This window comes from Bombina bombina, chromosome 1 (assembly GCF_027579735.1).
Source record: "Bombina bombina isolate aBomBom1 chromosome 1, aBomBom1.pri, whole genome shotgun sequence".
In the NCBI taxonomy this organism is placed as follows: domain Eukaryota; kingdom Metazoa; phylum Chordata; class Amphibia; order Anura; family Bombinatoridae; genus Bombina; species Bombina bombina.
Genome location: NC_069499.1, coordinates 179,701,933 through 179,724,495, shown reverse-complemented (window position 1 = coordinate 179,724,495; position 22,563 = coordinate 179,701,933). Strand labels below are relative to the sequence as shown.

The 22,563-nt window shown below is 42.5% G+C and overlaps 1 protein-coding gene across 9 annotated transcripts in view; it reads right to left on the bottom strand.

Moving 5' to 3' along the window:
* Positions 1–22,563, bottom strand: part of RALGAPA1 (Ral GTPase activating protein catalytic subunit alpha 1) — a 1,007,748-nt gene that overhangs the window by 644,004 nt on the left and 341,181 nt on the right. For all 9 annotated transcript variants that reach the window (XM_053697738.1, XM_053697739.1, XM_053697743.1 and 6 more), the window contains exon 11: positions 21,618–21,815. In XM_053697738.1, the coding sequence (XP_053553713.1) occupies positions 21,618–21,815 (198 nt within the window). The remainder of the gene's footprint in view (positions 1–21,617; positions 21,816–22,563) is intronic.

The following is a 22,563-nucleotide window of genomic DNA, read 5'->3' as shown; positions in this document are numbered from 1 at the left end:
ACAATTAGATACTTTATCGTTTCCAGACACTGGTTTAAAGAAATTTATACAGAAATGGGAACAATATATTTTGGAGCAAAAAATAGGATTTCAAAAACAAATTCTATATTCTTTCTTACACACTGAATTATTGATAAATTATAAACTTAGAGGGCAATGGACATTCTTTGATGAGTGACTTTGGTAGAGGTGAGGGGCGGAATTAGCTGTATAATGCATTACCTATACTTTTTATCTGTTTCTCTATTACAAAGAAAGAGAAAAAAATTATGTCAATAACATTTATATTAAAAGAAGATGAGATATTGTTTCTTTATGATCATTTCTGTAAACCTTGATGAGGTTATTTTTTTTATTTTTTTGGATGTTACGATTTGAGTGATCTACGTATCACTGTCTTTGTACAGAATTGATCTCACAATAATAATAAAAATATAATTTAAAAAAAAAAAAATTCTTATTTTTTCTGTAATTTTCTATTTTTTTATTTTTTCTAATATTAGATTTTTATTTTAATTTAATCTTATTTTTTTGTTTTTTTAATGTAATGTTAGGATTTTTTATTATTATTTTAATCTATTTCTTTATTTGGAATCACACATATATATATATACAATTTGACAGATTAATATTCTTGTGAGTTATCATACAGAATATGAACAAAGAAGATGTATGGTAATGGGTTACAGAGTTTCTTGAATTTAATTCGTAAGCCTCCTGGAAGCAATCTGTGCTGGGTCTGGGTGCTGTAATGAATTGATCCAGTCCAAGAACTGACAAGCAACGCCAGTTAAGTTTATGTAAGTTTACATTTTTATTTTTTTTCCCAGAACATCTAAACATTTTACAGTTAAATACCTACAATAAATAAAATAAAAAGGACATAAAAATAAGTCTAATTATCAATTTTTGATAATTGTAACCATTAGTTTAGACAAAGATACATGTGTCATACTGTTATAATTTCAATACTAATCTGGGGCATAAGTGGGTCAGGTTAGCCTTAATCCAATTTAGAGGTTTTATGGATTTTTTTATTTTATTGTTAAATTAGGATTTTTTTTTTATTTTAGTAAGTTTTAAGTTATTTTTTTAGGGAGATAGTCTTTTTATTTTATGTAATTGAGGTTAAACTTAGGGGCTATAAGGTTAGGGGGCTAAGTGATTAGATTAATACTTTGCGTTGTGGGGGAATGGCAGTTTAGGGGTTAATAGGTTAATTAGGTAGATTGCTGGAGGGTGTTGGCAGATTAGGAGTTAATAGTTGGGGTGGCGGTTTAGGGGTTAATAGTGTTAATAGGTAGACTGCGTTGTGGGGTTGGCGGTTTAGGGGTAATAGTGTTAATAGGTAGTTTGTGATGTGGGGGATGGCGGGTTAGGGGTTAATAGTGTAATTAGATACTTTGTGTTGTGGCTGGTGGATAAGCGGTTAATAACTTTAATACTGTGCAATTTTATTAGTGATTACGGTGGGGGGGATGGTGGTTGAGAGGTACATATTGCGCATGCGTTAGGTGTTTGTTAAGACTTCCAGGGAGTTACGGTGCTCATATACTCAGCACAAGGCTTGCTGTGCCTGTCTATGTGTGGCGAGGTGAATATGGAGTAAAATTTCTCAATTTTCGCCTCTTAAGTCCTTGCGCTGAAAAGGTGATACCGACTTGCGACGCTGGTTCTATGTTAGTTTATGGGAGTAAAAACAGCGGACGACGGGCAAAAACAAACTTTATGCTTACCAGATAAATTCTTTTCTTTCCTGGCAGGGAGAGTCCACAACTTCATTCATTACTGTTGGGAATATCAACACTTGGCCACCAGGAGGAGGTAAAGTCACCACAGCCAAAGGCTATAAATATGCCTACCACTTCCACTATCCCCCCCAGTCATTCAGCCGAGGGAACAAGGAAAAGTAGGAGAAACATTAGGGTATAGAGGTGCCAGAAGAAAAGGGAAGCCGCCTAAAAAAAAGACAAGGGCCAGGTTGTGGACTTTCCCTGCCAGGAAAGAAAGGAATTTATCTGGTAAGCATACATTTTGTTTTCTTTCCAAAGGCAGTGAAAGTGCACAACTTCATTCATTACTGTTGGAAACCAATAACCAAGCTCCAGAGGACACTGAATGAATAACAAATGAGGGACTAATCACTTCCATGCACTGAGCCACTGGAGGGTTTAGAGTGGCTTGAATGGATCAATAAGCCGACCAGCTTGGAACGTCTCAGATCCGCCAGAAATATCTTCATAGAGATTGAATATATTGTGGTCCCTAAAAAATCAACTCTGGTACTGGACACCAGAGAACTCTTTTCTAGATTTATATTCCATCCGTGTGTCTGAAGAAGAAACAGAAGATACTACGTCTGACATCTTGCTTAAGGAAAAGATGCCACCTGGACCAATATATCATCCAGGTAAGGGGCTACTGTGATACCCTGGTATCCGGCCACTGCTAGAAGCATTCCCAGGACCTTCGTAAATATTCTTGGAGCAGTAGCTACGCTAAATAGAAGGGCTATGAACTGGAAATGTAGGTCCAGAAATGCAAACCTCAGGAATTGAAAATTATTCTTGTGGATCAGAACATGAAGGTATGCATCCTTTAAATCGTTTGTAGACATGAACTGAATCAGGGGAAGGATGGACCTGATGGTCTCCATTTTGAAGGAGGGAAAAAGAGAAACTTGTTGAGACATTTCAAGTCCAGTATTGGACGATAAATCCCCTCTTTTTTGGGAACCACAAAGAGGTTTGAAATCCTAGCCCCCTTTCTGAGGCGGTCACCGGGACAATTACTCCCAGGGAGGAGAGATCCTGAACACAATCTAAGAAAGCTTCCCTCTTTTCTGGTTTTGAAGATAGTCTTGAAAGGAGAAAACTGCCCCTTGGAGGACAATATTTGAACCCTATTTTGTATCCCTGAGATACAATGTCTAATACCCAAGGATCCTGAGCCCAAGCTCCTGAGGACGACATTCTGCCCCCTACTCGATCCAATCCCAGATCGGGGGCCACCCCTTCATGCAGATTTGTTATCTGTGGGCTTCTTGGTCTGCTTAGACTTGTTCCAAGTCTGGTTGGGTTTCAAAGAACTCTTGGACTGTTCAGGCTGGAGGATGAAGGAGTCCTCTGGGTCTTGTCTGACTGAAAGTAATGAAAATAAGATGACCGACATCCCTTGGGTCTAGTCTACTTATATTGAGGAAGGAAAGAACCCTTTCCCCCGTAACAGTGGAAATGATGGAGTCTAGACATGGTCCAAATAAAAGAGAGAAGTCTAGACTTTGAGACCGTATCAGCGGACCAGTATTTCAGCCAATAAGGGGCTGCCCCTGCAACCGTGGCTACAGCTGCTGCCGGTTGGAAAATGAAACCCATATGTTGGAACATTCTTCTCAAGAAGCTTTCCAATTTCTTATCCATAGCATTCCTGAAAGAGGAGCTATCCTCTATAGGAATAGTAGTGGGTTTCGTGAGCTTCGAAATGGCACCATCCACTTTAGGAATGGAGTTCCACATTTCCAGGTGAGAATCAGTAACTGTAAATAATGTTTTAATAGTTGTGGAAGGAGGGAAAGGAGTTTCAATCCTTTCCCATTCATTATCAATAATGTTCGCCATACGGACAGGTACTGGGAAAGTCTCCAGGAACCTCCAGAGTAGAAAGAACCTCCTTTAAAAGAAAATGGAGATGTTCAATTTTAAATCTAAAGCTAGGTTCCTCTGAGACCTCTGACTCTGAAATTTCACCTTTAGACGCAACCAAGGTTAATTCATCCTCAGAAAGTTGATGCAGACTAGCTAATTCTGATTAAAGATAAGTAGTCTCCCAAAATCAGTACAACTATGTTTGACCTTTCTATTACGCTTCCCAGAGATAGGCAATGCATTTAGGGCCGTAGAAACAACAGATTGCAACTGAGAACTAAAATCTGCTGAAAAAAAAATACCTCCAGCTGGAGGGATAAGCGTGTATTGGGGGAACGGATTGTTGAGAAGGGTTAAATCGGGGTTGCGGAGTTAATGTGGGTATCTCCTGGATAACAGAGTCCTGAGAGGTGGAAGGTTCAGAGGGGATAAAGTTATCAGAGTATGGGTTAACTGTTCTAGCCTTCCTAGCTTTTAAAACACCACCTAGACAACTAGAACAAAATTGAGCCTCTTAGCAATATAAACAAGCATTGGAAATTGTTATCGTAGGGACAGAACCCTCTGAAGGGTTAACATCAGAGTCATCCATAGCGTGATAACGATCCCCACAAAAAAAGGTCAAAAGCGCTGCAGCGCAAAGAGGCACCTCTACCCACACCTAGGCAAGGGTACTCACCGCCTCCCAGTAACCCAGAGCTGAGGAATAGTCAGTAGTCTCTTCGTAAGGATGAAAAAGCAGCCTGAGACAACCGGAACTGCTAGCGAGGAGGAAATGTGGCTGGGTCACGTGATCGCGTAATCTAAGACCGCCTCCACAGCAAACTGAACGTGTGCGAAGCTGAGAAGCTGCGTAGCGCAAATAAAACAAAAATAAAGGCCATCCTGCATCAAATATGTCTGACAGACACCCTCATGAGCCATAAACCCCTTCACTAGTGCTCCGATCTACGGAGCTAAACAGTTGTCTCCTACTGCCCTAGTCACATAACCTTAACTATCTGTTCTCCTGCCAGGGTGAACAGTGTAAAACAGTGTAACTTGTTAAAACTGGTTACCCAGGAGTCGTTAGGTTGAGCTTTCAAATCAATGCAGATAACTTCCCTGTTAAATCTGAATCTAACGTTCACCACCACACTCACTGAGCGACTTACGTGGTTACGGTAAAAACCCCAGTCCTCTATTGAAAAGAAAATACCCATTAAAGGACAATCTTCTTCTAACACTTTCTCTGCCATCCTCCTTTAGTGACGAAAGGCAAAGAATGACTGGGCGGATAGGGGAAATGGGAGGGATATTTATAGCCTTTGGCTGTGGTGTCTTTGCCTCCTCCTGGTGGCCAGGTGTTGATATTCCCAACAGTAATGAATGAAGTCGTGGACTCTACCTGCCTTTGGAAAGAAATAAAATGTATGCTTACCTAATACATTTATTTATTTATTGACACGGTGAGTCCACGGATCATCTAATAACTAGTGGAAAAATCACTCCTGCCCAGCAGGAGGCAGCAAAGAGCACCACAGCAAAGCTGTTAAATATCAACTCCCTTCCCTCCAACCCCAGTCATTCGACCGAAGCAAAGGAGAGAAAGGAAGCAACAAGGTGCAGAGGGGTCTGAAGTTTATAACAAAAAACCCTGTCCTTAAAAAAACAGGGCGGGCCGTGGACTCACCGTGTCAACAAAGAAAGAAATTTATCAGGTAAGCATAAATTTTCAGTGGAGAGACCTAAAACAGGAGACAAGAAGGCGCTAAAATAGGGTAATATCGTCGGTACAGTTCAGTGTACTGGGGTGAAGAGAGTGATACTCACAAGCGAGGCGGCACTTTGGCGTGCCTAAAATCGCAAGCCGGGACCTCACAGTCGCCCGGTAGACCAACAAGGCAGCAGCAGTTCCCAGCCGAGCATGTGATTAGTGCAACCAATCAAGATCCGATCTGCGTCCACACCTTCCTCTCTATACTCCAATCGTCAGGATGATTGCGAGAGGGTGGGTGATAGCGATGATCGATAAACCAAATTACGATCGCTCAAAAATTGGATAAACAGTTTGTGGAAAGAGGGGAGACCAGCTCCAGCAGGATACAGATATAACAAATTTATTAAAATGTTTAAAACCAGCAATGCGTTTCTCGGCTACACAGAGCCGTTTCATCAGGCTGTAATACATACTCAAACAAACCTGCTGCTTATGTACCTCCTCAAACCAATCAAATCACATTTTTCGTTTACACACCCTTCATGGGGCGGCTACACATCATTACCTTAACCAATAGTAATATATACACCTTTGTTTAAAAATACAATCAACTTAAAAAACAGAATTTATGCTTACCTGATAAATTACTTTCTCTTACGGTGTATCCAGTCCACGGATTCATCCTTACTTGTGGGATACTCTCAATCCCTACAGGAAGTGGCAAAGAGAGCACACAGCAGAGCTGTCCATATAGCTCCCCTCAGACTCCGCCACACCAGTCATTTGACCGACGGTTAGGAGAAAAAGGAGAAACCATAGGGTGCAATGGTGACTGTTGTTTTTCAAAAATAAATTTGAACCTGACTTAATTGCCAGGGCGGGCCGTGGACTGGATACACTGTAAGAGAAAGTAATTTATCAGGTAAGCATAAATTCTGTTTTCTCTTACATGGTGTATCCAGTCCACGGATTCATCCTTACTTGTGGGATACCAATACCAAAGCTTTAGGACACGGATGAAGGGAGGGAACAAGCCAGGTAACCTAAACAGAAGGCACCACTGCTTGCAAAACCTCTCTCCCAAAAATAGCCTTCGAAGAAGCAAAAGTATCGAATTTGTAAAATTTGGCAAATGTATGCGGTGAAGACCAAGTCGCTGCCTTACAAATCTGTTCAACAGAAGCCTCATTCTTGAAAGCCCATGTGGAAGCCACAGCTCTGGTGGAATGAGCTGTAATTCGTTCAGGAGGCTGCTGTCCAGCAGTCTCATAAGCCAATCGGATGATGCTTTTCAGCCAGAAGGAGAGAGAGGTAGCAGTCGCTTTCTGACATCTCCTCTTACCAGAATAGACAACAAACAAGGATGATGTTTGTCTGAAATCTTTAGTTGCAGTTAAATAGAATTTTAAAGCACGAACCACATCCAGATTGTGTAACAGTCGTTCCTTCTTAGAAACTGGATTAGGGCACAGAGAAGGAACAATGATTTCCTGGTTAATATTCTTATTACAAACCACTTTTGGAAGGAAACCAGGTTTGGTACGCAAAACAACCTTATCTGCATGGAACACCAGATAGGGTGAATTACACTGCAAAGCAGACAATTCAGAAACTCTTCGAGCAGAAGAAATAGCTACCAAAAACAAAACTTTCCAAGATAATAACTTAATATCTATGGAATGTAAAGGTTCAAACGGAACCCCTTGAAGAACTAAATTTAGACTCCATGGAGGAGCCACAGGTTTGTAGACAGGCTTGATTCTAACTAGGGCCTGTGCAAACGCCTGAACGTCTGGTACAGCTGCCAGACGCTTGTGTAACAGGATAGACAGAGCAGATATCTGTCCCTTTAAGGAACTAGCTGACAAACCTTTCTCCAATCCTTCTTGGAGAAAAGACAATATCCTTGGAATCCTAATCTTACTCCACGAGTAACCCTTGGATTCACACCAACAAAGATATTTCCGCCATATCTTATGGTAAATTTTCCTGGTGACAGGCTTTCTGGCCTGGATCAGAGTATCTATAACTGATTCATAAAACCCACGCTTAGCTAGAATTAAGCGTTCAATCTCCAAGCAGTCAGTTGCAGAGAAACAAGATTTGGATGCTTGAATGGACCTTGTATAAGAAGATCCTGCCTCGACGGCAGTTTCCATGGTGGAACCGATGACATGTCCACTAGGTCTGCATACCAAGTCCTGCGTGGCCACGCAGGCGCTATCAGAATTACCGAAGCCTTCTCCTGTTTGATTCTGGCTACTAGCCGAGGGAGAATAGGAAACGGTGGAAAGACATAAGCTAGACTGAATGACCAAGGCGCTACTAAAGCATCTATCAATGCCGCCTTGGGATCCCTGGACCTGGATCAGTAAAGGGGAAGTTTGGTGTTCTGACGGGACGCCATCAGATCCAATTCTGGAATGCCCCATAGCTGGGTCAGCTGAGCAAAAACCTCCGGGTGGAATTCCCACTCCCCCGGATGGAAAGTCTGACGACTCAGAAAATCCGCCTCCCAGTTGTCTACTCCTGGGATGTGAATTGCAGATAGATGGCAGGAGTGATCCTCCGCCCATTTGATGATCTTGGTTACTTCCTTCATCGCTAGGGAACTCTTTGTTCCTCCCTGATGATTGATGTACGCTACAGTCATGATGTTGTCCGACTGAAATCTGATGAATTTGGCCTCCGCTAGTTGAGGCCATGCCTGGAGTGTATTGAATATCGCTCTCAGTTCCAAAATGTTTATCGGGAGAAGAGATTCTTCCCGAGACCATAGACCCTGAGCTTTCAGGGAGTACCAGACCGCACCCCAGCCTAACAGACTGGCATCGGTCGTGACAATGATCCACTCCGGTCTGCGGAAGCTCATTCCCTGAGACAGGTGATCCTGAGACAACCACCAGAGAAGAGAGTCTCTGGTTTTCTGGTCCATTTGTATTTGAGGAGACAAATCTGCATAATCCCCATTCCACTGTTTGAGCATGCAGAGTTGCAGTGGTCTTAGATGAATTCGGGCAAAAGGGACAACATCCATTGCCGCAACCATTAATCCTATTACCTCCATGCACTGAGCCACAGAAGGCAGAGGAATGGAATGAAGAACTCGGCAAGTAGTTAAAAGATTTGACTTCCTGACCTCTGTCAGAAATATTTTCATTTCTAACGAGTCTATTAGTGTTCCCAGGAAGGGAACCCTTGTGAGTGGGGACAGAGAACTTTTTTCGAAGTTCACCTTCCACCCGTGAGACCTTAGAAAGGCCAGAACAATGTCTGTATGAGCCTTGGCTCTGTGAAAAGACGACGCCTGTATTAAGATGTCGTCTAGGTAAGGTGCTACTGCAATGCCCCGCGGTCTTAGTACCGCTAGAAGGGACCCTAGCACCTTTGTGAAAATTTTGGGAGCGGTGGCCAACCCGAAAGGAAGGGCCACGAACTGGTAATGCGTGTCCAGAAAGGCGAACCTTAGGAACTGATGATGATCTTTGTGGATAGGAATATGTAGGTACGCATCCTTTAGATCCACGGTAGTCATATATTGACCTTCCTGGATCATCGGCAAGATTGTCCGAATGGTTTCCATTTTGAAAGATGGAACTCTGAGAAATTTGTTTCGAATTTTTAGATCCAGGATTGGCCTGAAAGTTCCTTCCTTTTTGGGAACTACAAACAGGTTTGAGTAAAATCCCAGTCCTTGTTCTGCAATTGGAACTGGGTGTATCACTCCCATCTTTAGAAGATCTTCTACACAGCGTAAGAACGCCTGTTTCTTTGTCTGGTCTGAAGACAAACGAGAAATGTGGAACCTTCCCCTTGGGGGAGAGACCTTGAATTCTAGAAGATACCCCTGAGCAACAATTTCTAATGCCCAGGGATCTGGAACATCTCTTGCCCAAGCCTGAGCAAAGAGAGAAAGTCTGCCCCCTACTAGATCCGGTCCTGGATCAGGGGCTACCCCTTCATGCTGTCTTGGTAGCAGGCGCAGGCTTCTTGGCCTGTTTACCCTTATTCCAGCCCTGCAAGGGTTTCCAGGTTGCTTTGGGCTGTGAAGCGTTACCCACTCCCTAGTCACAATATCCGCCACCCTCTTCGGGATCGGAAACGCATCAGTGTATACAGGGACCTCTAAAAACCTGTCCATTTTACACAATTTTTCTGGGACCACCATGGGGTCACAATCATCCAGCGTAGCTAAAACCTCCTTAAGCAGGACGCGGAGGTGTTCCAGCTTAAATATAAACGCTAAGGAATCTGACTCTGCCCGCTGAGAAATTTTTCCTGTGTCAGAAATTCCTCCCTCGGACAGACCATCCCTCACTGCCACTTCAGAGTGTTGTGAGGGTACAACAGATATATCATCCAAAGCTTCTGATTGCTCATCCTCTGTTCTTAAAACTAAGCTATCGCGCTTCTTTGGAAAAACTGGCAGTTTGGATAGAAATGCCGCAAGGGAATTATCCATGACTGCTGCTAATTGCTGTAAAGTAATAGGGCCCAATGTGCTAGAGGTACTAGGCAACGCTTGCGCGGGTGTAACTGGTGTCGACACATGGGGAGAGGAAGGAGGACTATCCTCATTACCTTCCGTCAAAGAATCATCTTGGGCTACATTTTTAAGTGTCACTGCATGGTCATTAAAATGTTTAGATACCTTAGCACACTTTAAACACAAATGCAATGGGGGTACCGCCATGGCTTTTAAACACATAGAACAAGGTCTATCTGTAGGCTCAGACATGTTAGACAGACTTAGACAGCACTCAAATACAGAAAAATACACTTTTTGAAAAAAACGGTACTGTGCCTTTAAATAATAAAAAGCGCACACTTTTTTACCAAATCTTCAAAAAACATCCAATCTTTATGAAATTTTCACCATATGATCCTAATGCTTTGAAATGATTGCACACTAAGTTTCAAGACAATTAACCCCTTATTGCCCAAACCGGAGCAAATTGAAGCAGGCCACCGGTTTAACACACTACAGCACCATGCCACAGTCTCTGCTGTGGCCCTACCTTCCTTGGGGATTAGTTTTGGACGAAAATAAGCCTCCCTGGAGTCCTCCTGCAATCTCTGGACTCTACACGTGAAGCTGCATGAAGCTGTCTTGCAAAATAACTGCGCAACTGAGGCGTGAAAATTAGGCCCCCTCCCTCTTCACTCCGGAGTTGTGGGGCCTTCCTAAGCCAAATTGTCTAAAAAGTGTCTAAAAATATGCCAGGCGTATAAAACCCCTAAAAAGTGTTCCAAACGTAATAAACACTTGTACAAATATCAGATTATAGTAATAAAATAAATGATTTTCCCCATAACAGTGTCCACCAGTGATTTAAGCCCTTTAACTAAGCCATCCTTCTATACTGAGTCTCAGAATATGGCTTACCTTCCCACATGGGGATTTCTGTCAGTCTTCTAGCATTACCAAGTCTTGTTAGAAAAAAAGTGACTGAGCATACCTTAAGCAGTTAAGCCTGCAAACTGTTCCCCCCATCTGAAGTTCTCCGGTACTCAACAGTCCTGTGTGGGAACAGCAATGGATTTTAGTTACAACATGCTAAAATCTTTTTCCTTTCAGCAGAAATCTTCATCACTTTCTGCCTCAGAGTAAATAGTACAAACCGGCACTATTTTAAAATAACAAACTCTTGATTGAAGAAATAAAAACTACAAATCTAACACCACATTCACTTTACCCTCCCGTGGAGATGCTACTTGTTAGAGCGGCAAAGAGAATGACTGGGGGGGCGGAGCCTGAGGGGAGCTATATGGACAGCTCTGCTGTGTGCTCTATTTGCCACTTCCTGTAGGGATTGAGAATATCCCACAAGTAAGGATGAATCCGTGGACTGGATACACCATGTAAAAGAAAACAAATATTTACCTTTGCACTCAGCATGCATCACATTTGACTTATTAAATACTTGTCCCTATGTTTGCATATTTTATTCATATAATAGAATAAAATATGCACTAGACAGGAATCGAAAATCTTTGATTTCCTAACCAGATAAGGCGCCACTGCAATGCCCCGTGATCGGAGAACCGCCAACAGGGATCCCAGAACCTTTAAGAAAATTCTGGGAGCTGTGGCAAAGCCGAATGGAAAAGCCACAAACTGGAAGTTTTGTCTAGAGATGCAAACCTCAGAAACTTGTGATGGTCCCTGTGTATGGGAACATGCAGGTACGCGTCCTTTAAATCTACCGTTGTCATAAATTGACCCTCTTGAAACAAGGGAAGAATGGAACGAATAGTTTCCATCTTGAAGGACGGTACTCGGAGGAATTTGTTTAGACTTTTGAGATCTAAAATTGGTCTGAACGTTCCCTCTGACCCTGATCTTGCATTGGAAAAGGAACTATCACTCCCAGGTTGGAAAGATCTTGAGCACAGTGTAAGAATGCCTCTCTTTTTATCTGGTCTACAGATAACCTTGAGAGAAGAAATCTGCCCCTGGGAGGGACAGTTTTGAACTCTAGCTTGTATCCCTAGGACACGATGCCCACTGCCCAGGGATCTGGAACATCCCGAACTCAGGCCTGAGCGATTAAGGATAGTCTGGCCCCCACAAGATCCGGTCCCAGAACAGGGGCAGAGCCTTCATGCTGACTTTGAGTCATTGGCGGGCTTCTTAGATTGCTTTCCCTTGTTCCACGACTGGTTGGACCTCCAGGAAGGCTTGGACTGTTCTTGTTTTGTAGAGGGAGAGGAAGGCTTGCCTTTGAAGTTTTAAAAGGAACGAAAATTTCTCTGACGTCCCTTCTGCTTATTTCCTCCGTAATGTCGGAAATTATCTCAGCCAGACCCGGCCCAAACAAGGTCTTTCCTCTTGTAAGGGATCGCCAAAAGCTTAGACTTGGATGACACATCCACAGACCAGAATTTTAACCATAAGGCTCTGCGAAAAATAGAAATTTTTGCTCCTAGTTTAAAAACCTGTAGGGAGGCATCCGTAATAAAAGAATAGGCTAACTTAAGGTCCTTAATCCTATCCTGGATCTCTTTGAGGGGAGTGTCTGTCCGAATAGAATCATACAACGCATCAAACCAGTTTGCTGCCACACTAGTGACGGTAGCAATACACACCGCAGGTTGCCATTGTAAACCCTGGTGTACATACATTTTCTTGAGCAATCCCTTTAATTTCTTGTCCATAGGATCCTTAAAGGCACAACTATCTTCTATGGGAATAGTCATCCTCTTAGCTAGAATGGAAATTGCTCCTTCCACCTTGGGTACCGTCTGCCAAGACTCCTTGATAGAGTCTGCTATAGGAAACATCTTCTTAAATATAGGGGATGGAGAAAAAGGGATACACGGTCTCTCCCATTCCCTAGCAATAATCTCTGTAGCTCGATCTGGTACAGGAAAAACCTCCACCATGGTTTAGTTTACTAGACTTCTTAGGATTGACTACGACAGTAGTGTTGGAGTCGTCCAGGGTAGCTAAAACCTCCTTAAGTAACAAACGGAGGTATTCGAGCTTAAACCTGAAAGAAACAACTTCAGTATCAGCCAAAGGAATTACACTGTCTGAGTCTGAGATTTCACCCTCAGATGCTACCGAAGTATCCTCCTCCTCAGATTTCTGGGAAGGGAAATTCGGAATAGCCACTACTGTGTCACCAACCTTATTCACTGATTGTTTACATTTCCCCTTGCGCTTTCCCTGCAGCATGGGGAAAGCAGACAACGCATCAGATACCGCTGAGGACATTAGGGAAGCGATGTCTTGCAAGGTAACTCCAAGTGGAGTAATAGAGGAAGCGCAGGGCACCAGCTGTATGGACGCTACATTTTGGGACGCTTGAGGAGAAAGCTGCGGCATATCTTGAACATTGCCAGAAGACTCCTGCACAGCATCCGCCTTAGACAATGTTGGCTCAGGAAAAAGTCTATCCCTGAAATGTAAAGTTCTCTCAATACATGAGGAACAGAAAGGGATTGGTGGTTCCACATTAGCATTAAAACATAAAGTACATGTAACATCTTGCAGGGCCTCTTGGTCCATCTTTATTCACTAATAAACAGGATAAATAAACAAACTAATTTTATTTAGAAAATACCCCACAAAAAAAGTTACTGTTCCTTTAATTTTTAAAACGAAACTGCTTTATTTTTCTGCAGTAAAAATATAAAGTAGCACAAAAATCACTCCCGACAACCTCTACACCTCAGCTTAGCTTTGCTGAGGTGCTTACCTGCTTGACTGAAAACTGAGCGATTATCCTGCTAGAAAATCCGGACTCAACTGCTATTCTTTCTAAAGTGAAGACCGGTAACCGTTATTCAGCTAATGACTGTGACGCAGCTAGCTCCGCTCCGTAACACAGGAAATGAAGGGGGAAAAAGGCGAGCAACAGAAAATGCCGCCTCAGCTAACCCCGCCCATCGTTGGCATTATAATGTTAACCTCCCGATCAGCTAAAAGTATTACCCAAGCCACAGGGAGTAAAGTAATAATCAAAACACCACCTCTGAGCCATCTCTCCTCGTCCCCAGTGCCTGCCATTGCTCCCAATAAAATGATCTCCCAAACATAGGTGAATGTCTCTTGTCCCACAATTAAAATGTAAAGTGCCATCCTTTTATTTTCTGCATATGTGTCCCAAAAAAAACAAAATTTATGCTTACCTGATAAATTTATTTCTCTTGTGGTGTATCCAGTCCACGGATTCATCCATTACTTGTGGGATATTCTCCTTCCCAACAGGAAGCTGCAAGAGGATCACCCACAGCAGATCTGTCTATATAGCTCCTCCCCTAACTGCCACCTCCAGTCATTTGACCGTAGACAAGCAAGAGAAAGGAGAAACTATAGGGTGCAGGGGTGACTGTAGTTTAAAAATAAAAAAACACCTGCCTTAAAATGACAGGGTGGGCCGTGGACTGGATACACCACAAGAGAAATAAATTTATCAGGTAAGCATAACTTTTGTTTTCTCTTGTAAGGTGTATCCAGTCCATTTCTTGTGGGATACCAATACCAAAGCTATAGGACACGGATGAAGGGAGGGAAAAGGCAGGCGCTTAAACGGAAGGCACCACTGCCTGTAAGACCTTTCTCCCAAAAATAGCCACCGAAGAAGCAAAAGTATCAAATTTGTAGAATTTAGAAAAAGTATGAAGCGAAGACCAAGTCGCCGCCTTACAAATCTGTTCAACAGAAGCCTCATTTTTAAAAGCCCATGTGGAAGCCACTGCTCTACTGGAATGAGCTGTAATTCTTTCAGGAGGCTGCTGGCCAGCCGTCTCATAAGCTAAGCGGATTAAACTTCTTAACCAAAAAGAAAGAGAAGTTGCTGAAGCCTTTTGGCCTTTCCTCTGTCCAGAGTAGACAACAAACAATGCAGATGTTTGACGAAAATCTTTAGTAGCTTGTAAATAAAACTTTAAAGCACAAACCACGTCAAGATTGTGTAAGACGTTCTTTCTTTGAAGAAGGATTGGGACACAGTGACGGAACAACAATCTCCTGATTGATATTCTTATTAGATACCTCCTTAGGAAGAAACCCAGGTTTGGTACGCAAAACTACCTTATCTGCATGGAAGATCAGATAAGGGGAATCACACTGCAAGGCAAATAACACTGAAACTCTTTGAGCCGAAGAGATAGCTACCAGAAACAGAACTTTCCAAGATAAAAGCTTGATATCTATGGAATGCAGAGGTTCAAACGGAACCCCTTGAAGAACTTTAAGAACTAAATTTAAACTCCATGGCGGAGCAACAGGTTTAAACACAGGCTTGATTCTAACTAAAGCCTGACAAAATGCCTGAACGTCTGGAACATCCGCCAGACGCTTGTGCAAAAGAATAGACAGAGCAGAAATCTGTCCCTTTAAGGAACTAGCTTAAAATCCCTTCTCCAATCCTTCTTGGAGAAAAGATAATATCCTGGGAATCCTGACTTTACTCCATGAGTAACCCTTGGATTCACACCAATGAAGATATTTACACCATATCTTATGATAGATTTTCCTGGTGACAGGCTTTCGAGCCTGAATTAAGGTATCAATGACCGACTCGGAGAAACCACGTTTTGATAAAATCAAGCGATCAATCTCCAAGCAGTCAGACGCAGAGAAATTAGATTTGGATGGTTGAAAGGACCCTGAAGTAGAAGGTCCTGCCTCAGCGGTAGAGTCCATGGTGGAAGGGATGACATGTCCACCAGATCTGCATACCAAGACCTGCGTGGCCACGCAGGTGCTATCAAAATCACTGAAGCTCTCTCCTGCTTGATCTTGGCAATCAGACAAGGGAGCAGAGGAAACGGTGGAAACACATAAGCCAGGTTGAAAGACCAAGGCACTGCTAGAGCATCTATCAGCGCTGCCTTGGGATCCCTGGACCTGGATCCGTAACAAGGAAGCTTGGCGTTCTGACGAGACGCCATGAGATCCAGTTCTGGTTTGCCCCAAAGTTGAATCATCTGTGCAAACACCTCCGGATGGAGTTCCCACTCCCCCGGATGAAAAGTGTGCCTCCCAGTTCTCTACTCCTGGGATATGGATAGCTGATAGATGGCAAGAGTGAACCTCTGCCCATAGAATTATTTTTTAAACCTCCAACATTGCTAGGGAACTCCTTGTTCCCCCTTGATGGTTGATGTAGGCTACAGTCGTGATATTGTCCGACTGAAATATGATGAACCTGACCGCAGCTAGCTGAGGCCAAGCCTGAAGAGCATTGAATATCGCTCTTAGTTCCAGAATGTTTATCGGAAGGAGTGTCTCCTCCTGAGTCCACAAGCCCTGAGCTTTCAGGGACTTCCAGACTGCACCCCAGCCCAGAAGGCTGGCATCTGTTGTTACTATTGTCCAATCTGGCCTGTGGAAGGTCATACCCTTGGACAGATGGACCCGAGATAGCCACCAGAGAAGAGAATCCCTGGTCTCTTGATCCAGATTTAGTAGAGGGGACAAATCTGTGTAATCCCCATTCCACTGACTGAGCATGCAGAGTTGCAGCGGTCTGAGATGTAGGCGGGCAAACGGCACTATGTCCATTGCCGCTACCATTAAGCCGATTACTTCCCTACACTGAGCCACTGAAGGGCGAGAAGTAGAATAAAGAACACGGCAGGAATTTAGAAGTTTTGACCCTGGCCTCTGTCAGGTAAATCTTCATTTATACAGAATCTATCAGAGTTCCTAGGAAGGAAACTCTTGTGAGAGGGGATAGAGAACTCTTTTCTTCGTTCACTTTCCACCCATGCGACCTCAGGAATGCCAGAACAATGTCTGTATGGGACCTGGCGACTTGAAAATTCGACACCTGTATTAGAATGTCGTCTAGGTAAGGGGCTACTGCTATACCCCGCGGCCTTAGGACCGCTAGGAGTGACCCCAGAACCTTCGTAAAGAATCTTGGTGCCATAGCTAACCCAAAGGGAAGAGCCACAAACTGGTAATGCCTGTCTAGGAAGGCGAACCTGAGAAACCGATGATGAGCTCTGTGTATCGGAATGTGCAGATAAGCATCCTTTAAGTCCACGGTAGTCATATATTGACCCTCCTGGATCATAGGTAGGATGGTTCGAATAGTCTTGGATGGGAGGATGGGACCCTGAGAAATTTGTTTAGGATCTTGAGATCTAAGATTGGTCTGAAGGTTCCCTCTTTCTTGGGAACCACAAACAGATTTGAATAGAAGCCTTGCCCCTGTTCCTCCTTTGGAACTGGGTGGATTACTCCCATAACTAGGAGGTCTTGAACACAATGTAAGAATGCATCTCTCTTTATCTGGTTTGCAGATAATTGTGAAAGGTGAAATCTCCCTTTTGGGGAAGAAGCTTTGAAGTCCAGAAGATATCCCTGGGACACGATTTCCAACGCCCAGGGATCCTGGACATCTCTTGCCCAAGCCTGGGTGAAGAGAGAAAGTCTGCCCCCTACTAGATCCGTTACCGGATCGGGGGCTGATCTTTCATGCTGTCTTAGAGGCAGCAGCAGGTTTTTTGGCCTGCTTTCCTTTGTTCCAAGCCTGGTTAGGTCTCCAGACCGGCTTGGACTGGGCAAAATTTCCCTCTTGTTTTGTGTTAGAGGAAATTAAAGCTGCGCCACTCTTGAAGTTTTGAAAGGCACGAAAATTAGGCTGTTTGGTCCTTAATTTGTTGGACCTATCCTGAGGAAGGGCGTGACCTTTTCCTCCAGTAATATCAGAAATGATCTCCTTCAGTCCAGGCCCGAATAGGGTCTGCCCCTTGAAGGGAATGTTGAGAAGCTTAGACTTTGAAGTAACGTCAGCTGACCAGGATTTAAGCCATAGCGCCCTACGCGCCTGAATAGCAAAACCTGAGTTCTTAGCCGTTAGTTTGGTTAAATGAACAACGGCGTCAGAAACAAATGAATTGGCTAGCTTAAGAGCTTTAAGCTTGTCAAGGCTATCATCCAATGGGGTTTCTACCTGTAGAGCCTCTTCTAGAGACTCAAACCAGAAGGCCGCCGCAGCAGTGACAGGGGCAATGCATGCAAGGGGCTGGAGAATAAAACCTTGTTGAATAAACATTTTCTTAAGGTAACCCTCTAATTTTTTGTCCATTGGATCTAGAAAAGCACAACTGTCCTCGACAGGGATAGTCGTACGCTTCGCTAGAGTAGAGACTGCTCCCTCCACCTTAGGGACCGTTTGCCACAAGTCCCATGTAGCAGCATCTATGGGAAACATCTTTTTAAAAACAGGAGGGGGAGAGAACGGTACACCTGGTCTATCCCATTCCTTAGTAATAATTTCTGAAAACCTCTTAGGGATTGGAAAAACATCAGTGTAAACAGGCACTGCGTAGTATTTATCCAATTTACACAATTTCTCTGGGACTACAATGGCGTCACAGTCATCCAGAGTTGCTAAAACCTCCCTGAGCAACATGCGGAGGTGTTCAAGCTTAAATTTAAATGTAGACATATCAGAATCAGGTTGAAGTGTCTTCCCTGAGTCAGAAAAATCACCCACAGATAGAAGCTCTCCTTCTTCGGCTTCTGCACATTGTGAGGGTATATCGGACATAGCTACTAAAGCATCAGAGAGCTCTGTATTTGTTCTAGCCCCAGAGCTGTCTCGCTTTCCTTGTAACACTGGCAGTTTGGACAATACTTCTGTAAAAGTATGATTCATAACTGCCGCCATGTCTTGTAAAGTATACGCAATGGGCGCGCTAGATGTACTTGGCGCCCCTTGAGCGGGAGTTATAGGCTCTGACACGTGGGGAGAGTTAGTCGGCATAACTTCCCCCTTGTCAATTTTCTTTGGTGATAAATCTTTTAAAGCCAGAATATGGTCTTTATAACTTATAGTAAGATCAGTGCATTTGGTACACATTCTAATAGGGGGTTCCACAATGGCTTCTAAACACAATGAACAAGGAGTTTCCTCTATGTCAGACATGTTTAACAGACTAGTAATGAGACCAGCAAGCTTTGAAAACACTTTAATTAATGTGAAAAAGCAGAATATAAAAAACGGTACTGTGCCTTTAAGGGAAAAAACAAACACAAAAACTGCAAAACAGTGAAAAAAGCAGTTAACTCTATGAAATTTTTACAGTGTATATAATAGACTAAAATAGCATTGCACCCACTTGCAAATGGATGATTAACCCCACAGGTTCAAAAACGAAGCAAAAAAAAACGGTAAAAACTGTTAAAACAGTCACAAGCAAACTGCCACAGCTCTACTATGGCTCCTACCTTCCCATAAAACGACTTTTGTAGGCACAAAAACCCTTTACAGAGGCCCAATATGTCAGGGGACTCCTTCAGGGAAGCTGGATGTCTCAGAATGTAAAAACAACTGCGCAATTAGAGCGCGAAAATAGGCCCCTCCCACCATGCACTCAAAGTCAGAGGGCCTTAAAAAACTATTCCTAGGAGTAAAATAACAGCCATGTGGAAAACTAGGCCCCAAACAAAGATTTATCACCTCAGTAAAAAATGTTCTTTATATATATGCAAACGTTTTACATACTAAGCCATAATAGAAAGTAATATGAAAATTACCCTTTACTGCAAGCATGATGCCAGTCGTTTATTAAATCACTGCAATCAGGCTTACCTTAACTATATCAGGCACTGTCAGCATTTTCTAGTTCTTATCATCCTCTAGAAAATAATATACTGAACATACCTCAGTGCAGTTAATTCTGCAGGCCGTTCTCCCAACTGAAGTTTCCTCATACTCTTCAGTTATGTGTGTGAACAGCAGTAGACCTTAGTTACAACCTGCTAAGATCATCAAAAACCTCAGGCAAATTCTTCTTCTAATTTCTGCCTGAGGTAAAAAAAAACAGTACAACGCCGGCACCGTTTAAAAATAACAAACTTTTGATTGAAGATAAACTACACTAATTCACCACATCTCTCTAGCTACTTCCCTTGTCGAGAGCTGCAAGAGAATGACTGGAGGTGGCAGTTATGGGAGGAGCTATATAGACGGGCTCTGCTGTGGGTGATTCTCTTGCAGCTTCCTGTTGGGAAGGAGAATATCCCACAAGTAATGGATGAATCCGTGGACTGGAGAGAAAATAAAGTTAGCACTTACCTTTAGACTTCTGCCAGGCAGAGCGGCAGCTCACTAGGTTTGAGAAGGCCAGTTCCCTCACATGGACCTGTGGATAAAAACAATGACTGAGTAATCTTTCAAGGGCAGCATTAAATTACATGGGAGGCACAGTGAGGATTGTACCCCACAAGTTCCCACTGCTTGAAAGCTACCACTGCTCCACTGAAGAGACTGATATGGACTACGGCTACACCCTAGGACAAAGCAGTACAATCTTGTACTACTAAAAAAAAAAAACTTGATTGAAGAATCTTCTTTCTAACAACCTAAACTTTACCACTTCCTTGCTCTAACGTAGGCAAAAAGAATGACTGGGGTTGGAGGGAGAGGTGAAATTTAACATTTTTGCTGTGGTGCTCTTTGCCGCCTCCTGCTGGGAAGGAGTGATATTCCCAATAGTAATTAGATAATCCATGGACTCACCGTGTCATTAGAAAGAAAATATACGTGCATTTGTATGCATATATGTGATCGCTACATCAGTCTAAAAATAGCCTATGCCAGCTTTAGCTTAAATTATTTTCTTTCACGATGATGAGAGTCCACAAGCCCCCGTCGTACTTAGTTTTTGCTGGCAGTTTTTTTATTTGCACCTCTTACTTAGCTGTTTCTTTTTTCTCTGCTTGACTATATGTTAAACTGAGTAGTTGTTAGAGGTGGGGAGGGATTAAAAGCTATTGTTGTTGGGGTTCTTTGCCTCCTCTTTGTGGTGGGAATTCTATACCACATGTCAAAGTTTTTTGGAATCTCATCATCATATGAAAGAAATTTTGTTTTTGTGCTAGTCAATAAAGGTATCACTTATACAATTTGTTTGTTATTTTATTTTTCATTTAGCAAAACCACAAATTCTTTGTTAAAGGGACAGTCTACTCTAGAATTTGTATTATTTAAAAAGATAGATGATCCCTTTATTACCCATTACCCAGTTTTGCATAACCAACACGGTTATATTAATATGATTTTTACCTTGTATCTAAGCCTCTGCAGACTGCCCCCTTATTTCCGTTCTTTTGACAGACTTGCATTTTAGCCAATCAGTGCTCATTCCTAGGTAACTCCACGGGAGTAAGCACAATGTTATCTATATGCTAAACATGAACATAGCACTGTCTAGCTGTAAAAAAAAACCTGTCAAAATGCACTGAGATAAAAAGCAGCCTTCAACGGCTTAGAAATCAACATATGAGCCTAAATGGGTTTAGCCTTCAACAAAGTATACCAAGAGAACAAAGCAAATTTGAGGATAAAAGTAAATTGAAAAGTTTAAAAATACATGCCCTATCAGAATTATGAACGTTTAATTTTTAGCAATAGAGTTGCAAAAGCAAAAGAGTGGGACAAATATGTACTAAAAGTGGGGGAAAACTTACAATAAAATCTTAAAGTTTAGCAAGCAGTAAGAATAGGAATGAATGTAGACCCTACCATTACTCTAATAATTTCTCAGACATTACCAATTGATACCATCACATACTGTGGAAAAGCAAGCTAAAGAAAAAGGGATAATCAATGATCTTGCTGTATTATTATTACACACTCTTGCACATCATGAAATTAAAGCATAAACGTCTGCCACTAAATAAATCAGAGAGCAGTGTATTATAAAGGTAATGCATGAATTGTGGTTAGCTTGTACAGCATGGAGTGTTATCCAACAGTCAGTTATATCAGTGGTTCTTGTCTCTAAAGATCTGCATCTCATACCTCCTCTAGTTCCTTCCCCTTTTCGCATGGCACAGATGATTCTTCCTGACGCTCTAAGCATATATCAAGATCATGTACATGGGCTGGTTCTTCCGGTTCTTGCATGAACTGGGGTTTTTCTTTATGTTTTATCCACTGTTCATACACCTTTAACACCTTACGCATAGCAGCTGCCTCACAGATTGGTAATAGAAAAGCCTGTGGGGGGGAAAAAAATAAAAATTAATTTGTCACAGTGAACATCCAATTATTCTTATTTGATCCATGTAATAGCGAACACCAGTCAACTCTTCCATCCTCACCCCTTATTAAGTGCAAATGGAGACCAGCACTCTAGTGCTTAATAAAATTGATCACCAATAAAAGTTAGTCAGTATGCACAATCCCCAGGCTTCCCTCAGTGAAGCCAAACTTATGTAAATAGGAGAAACAATGGGATGGCACTCTACTTCATTTTTGCTGGATGTAAAACCTTTAATCACTGATATAAGAGATTTGTTTTCATTATTTCTCCTATCTTCACCCCTTATTCCAAATAATTCTGCACCACAGAATTGGGGAATGGACCCTAAACTAGGATATGAGCAAAGAAATAAAACAAAATCCTGCATTTGTATATTTATTTTACATAGCTGGGCTCTCCTAGCTAATACTAATAAATCAAATGGGTGATAAGTATATACCAATCCAAATATTGGGTGGGTAAAAAGAAATACAAGTGGTCTATACAACAATAGCTTTCAGGACCTGGGTGCAGCTGTCTTGAGTGCTGGTGAGCAACCAGAGGTGTGAGTTTTGTAGAGTCATAGGATGTGTACCCAGTCCAGTTTGAGAATGCAGTCCATTTCTGTGTTATGTATGTGCCTAGGGAAATTATAAAGGGCCTGTGTCACCTTCAGGATGGTTTTTATAAAGGGCCTGTGTCACCTTCAGGATGGTTTTTATA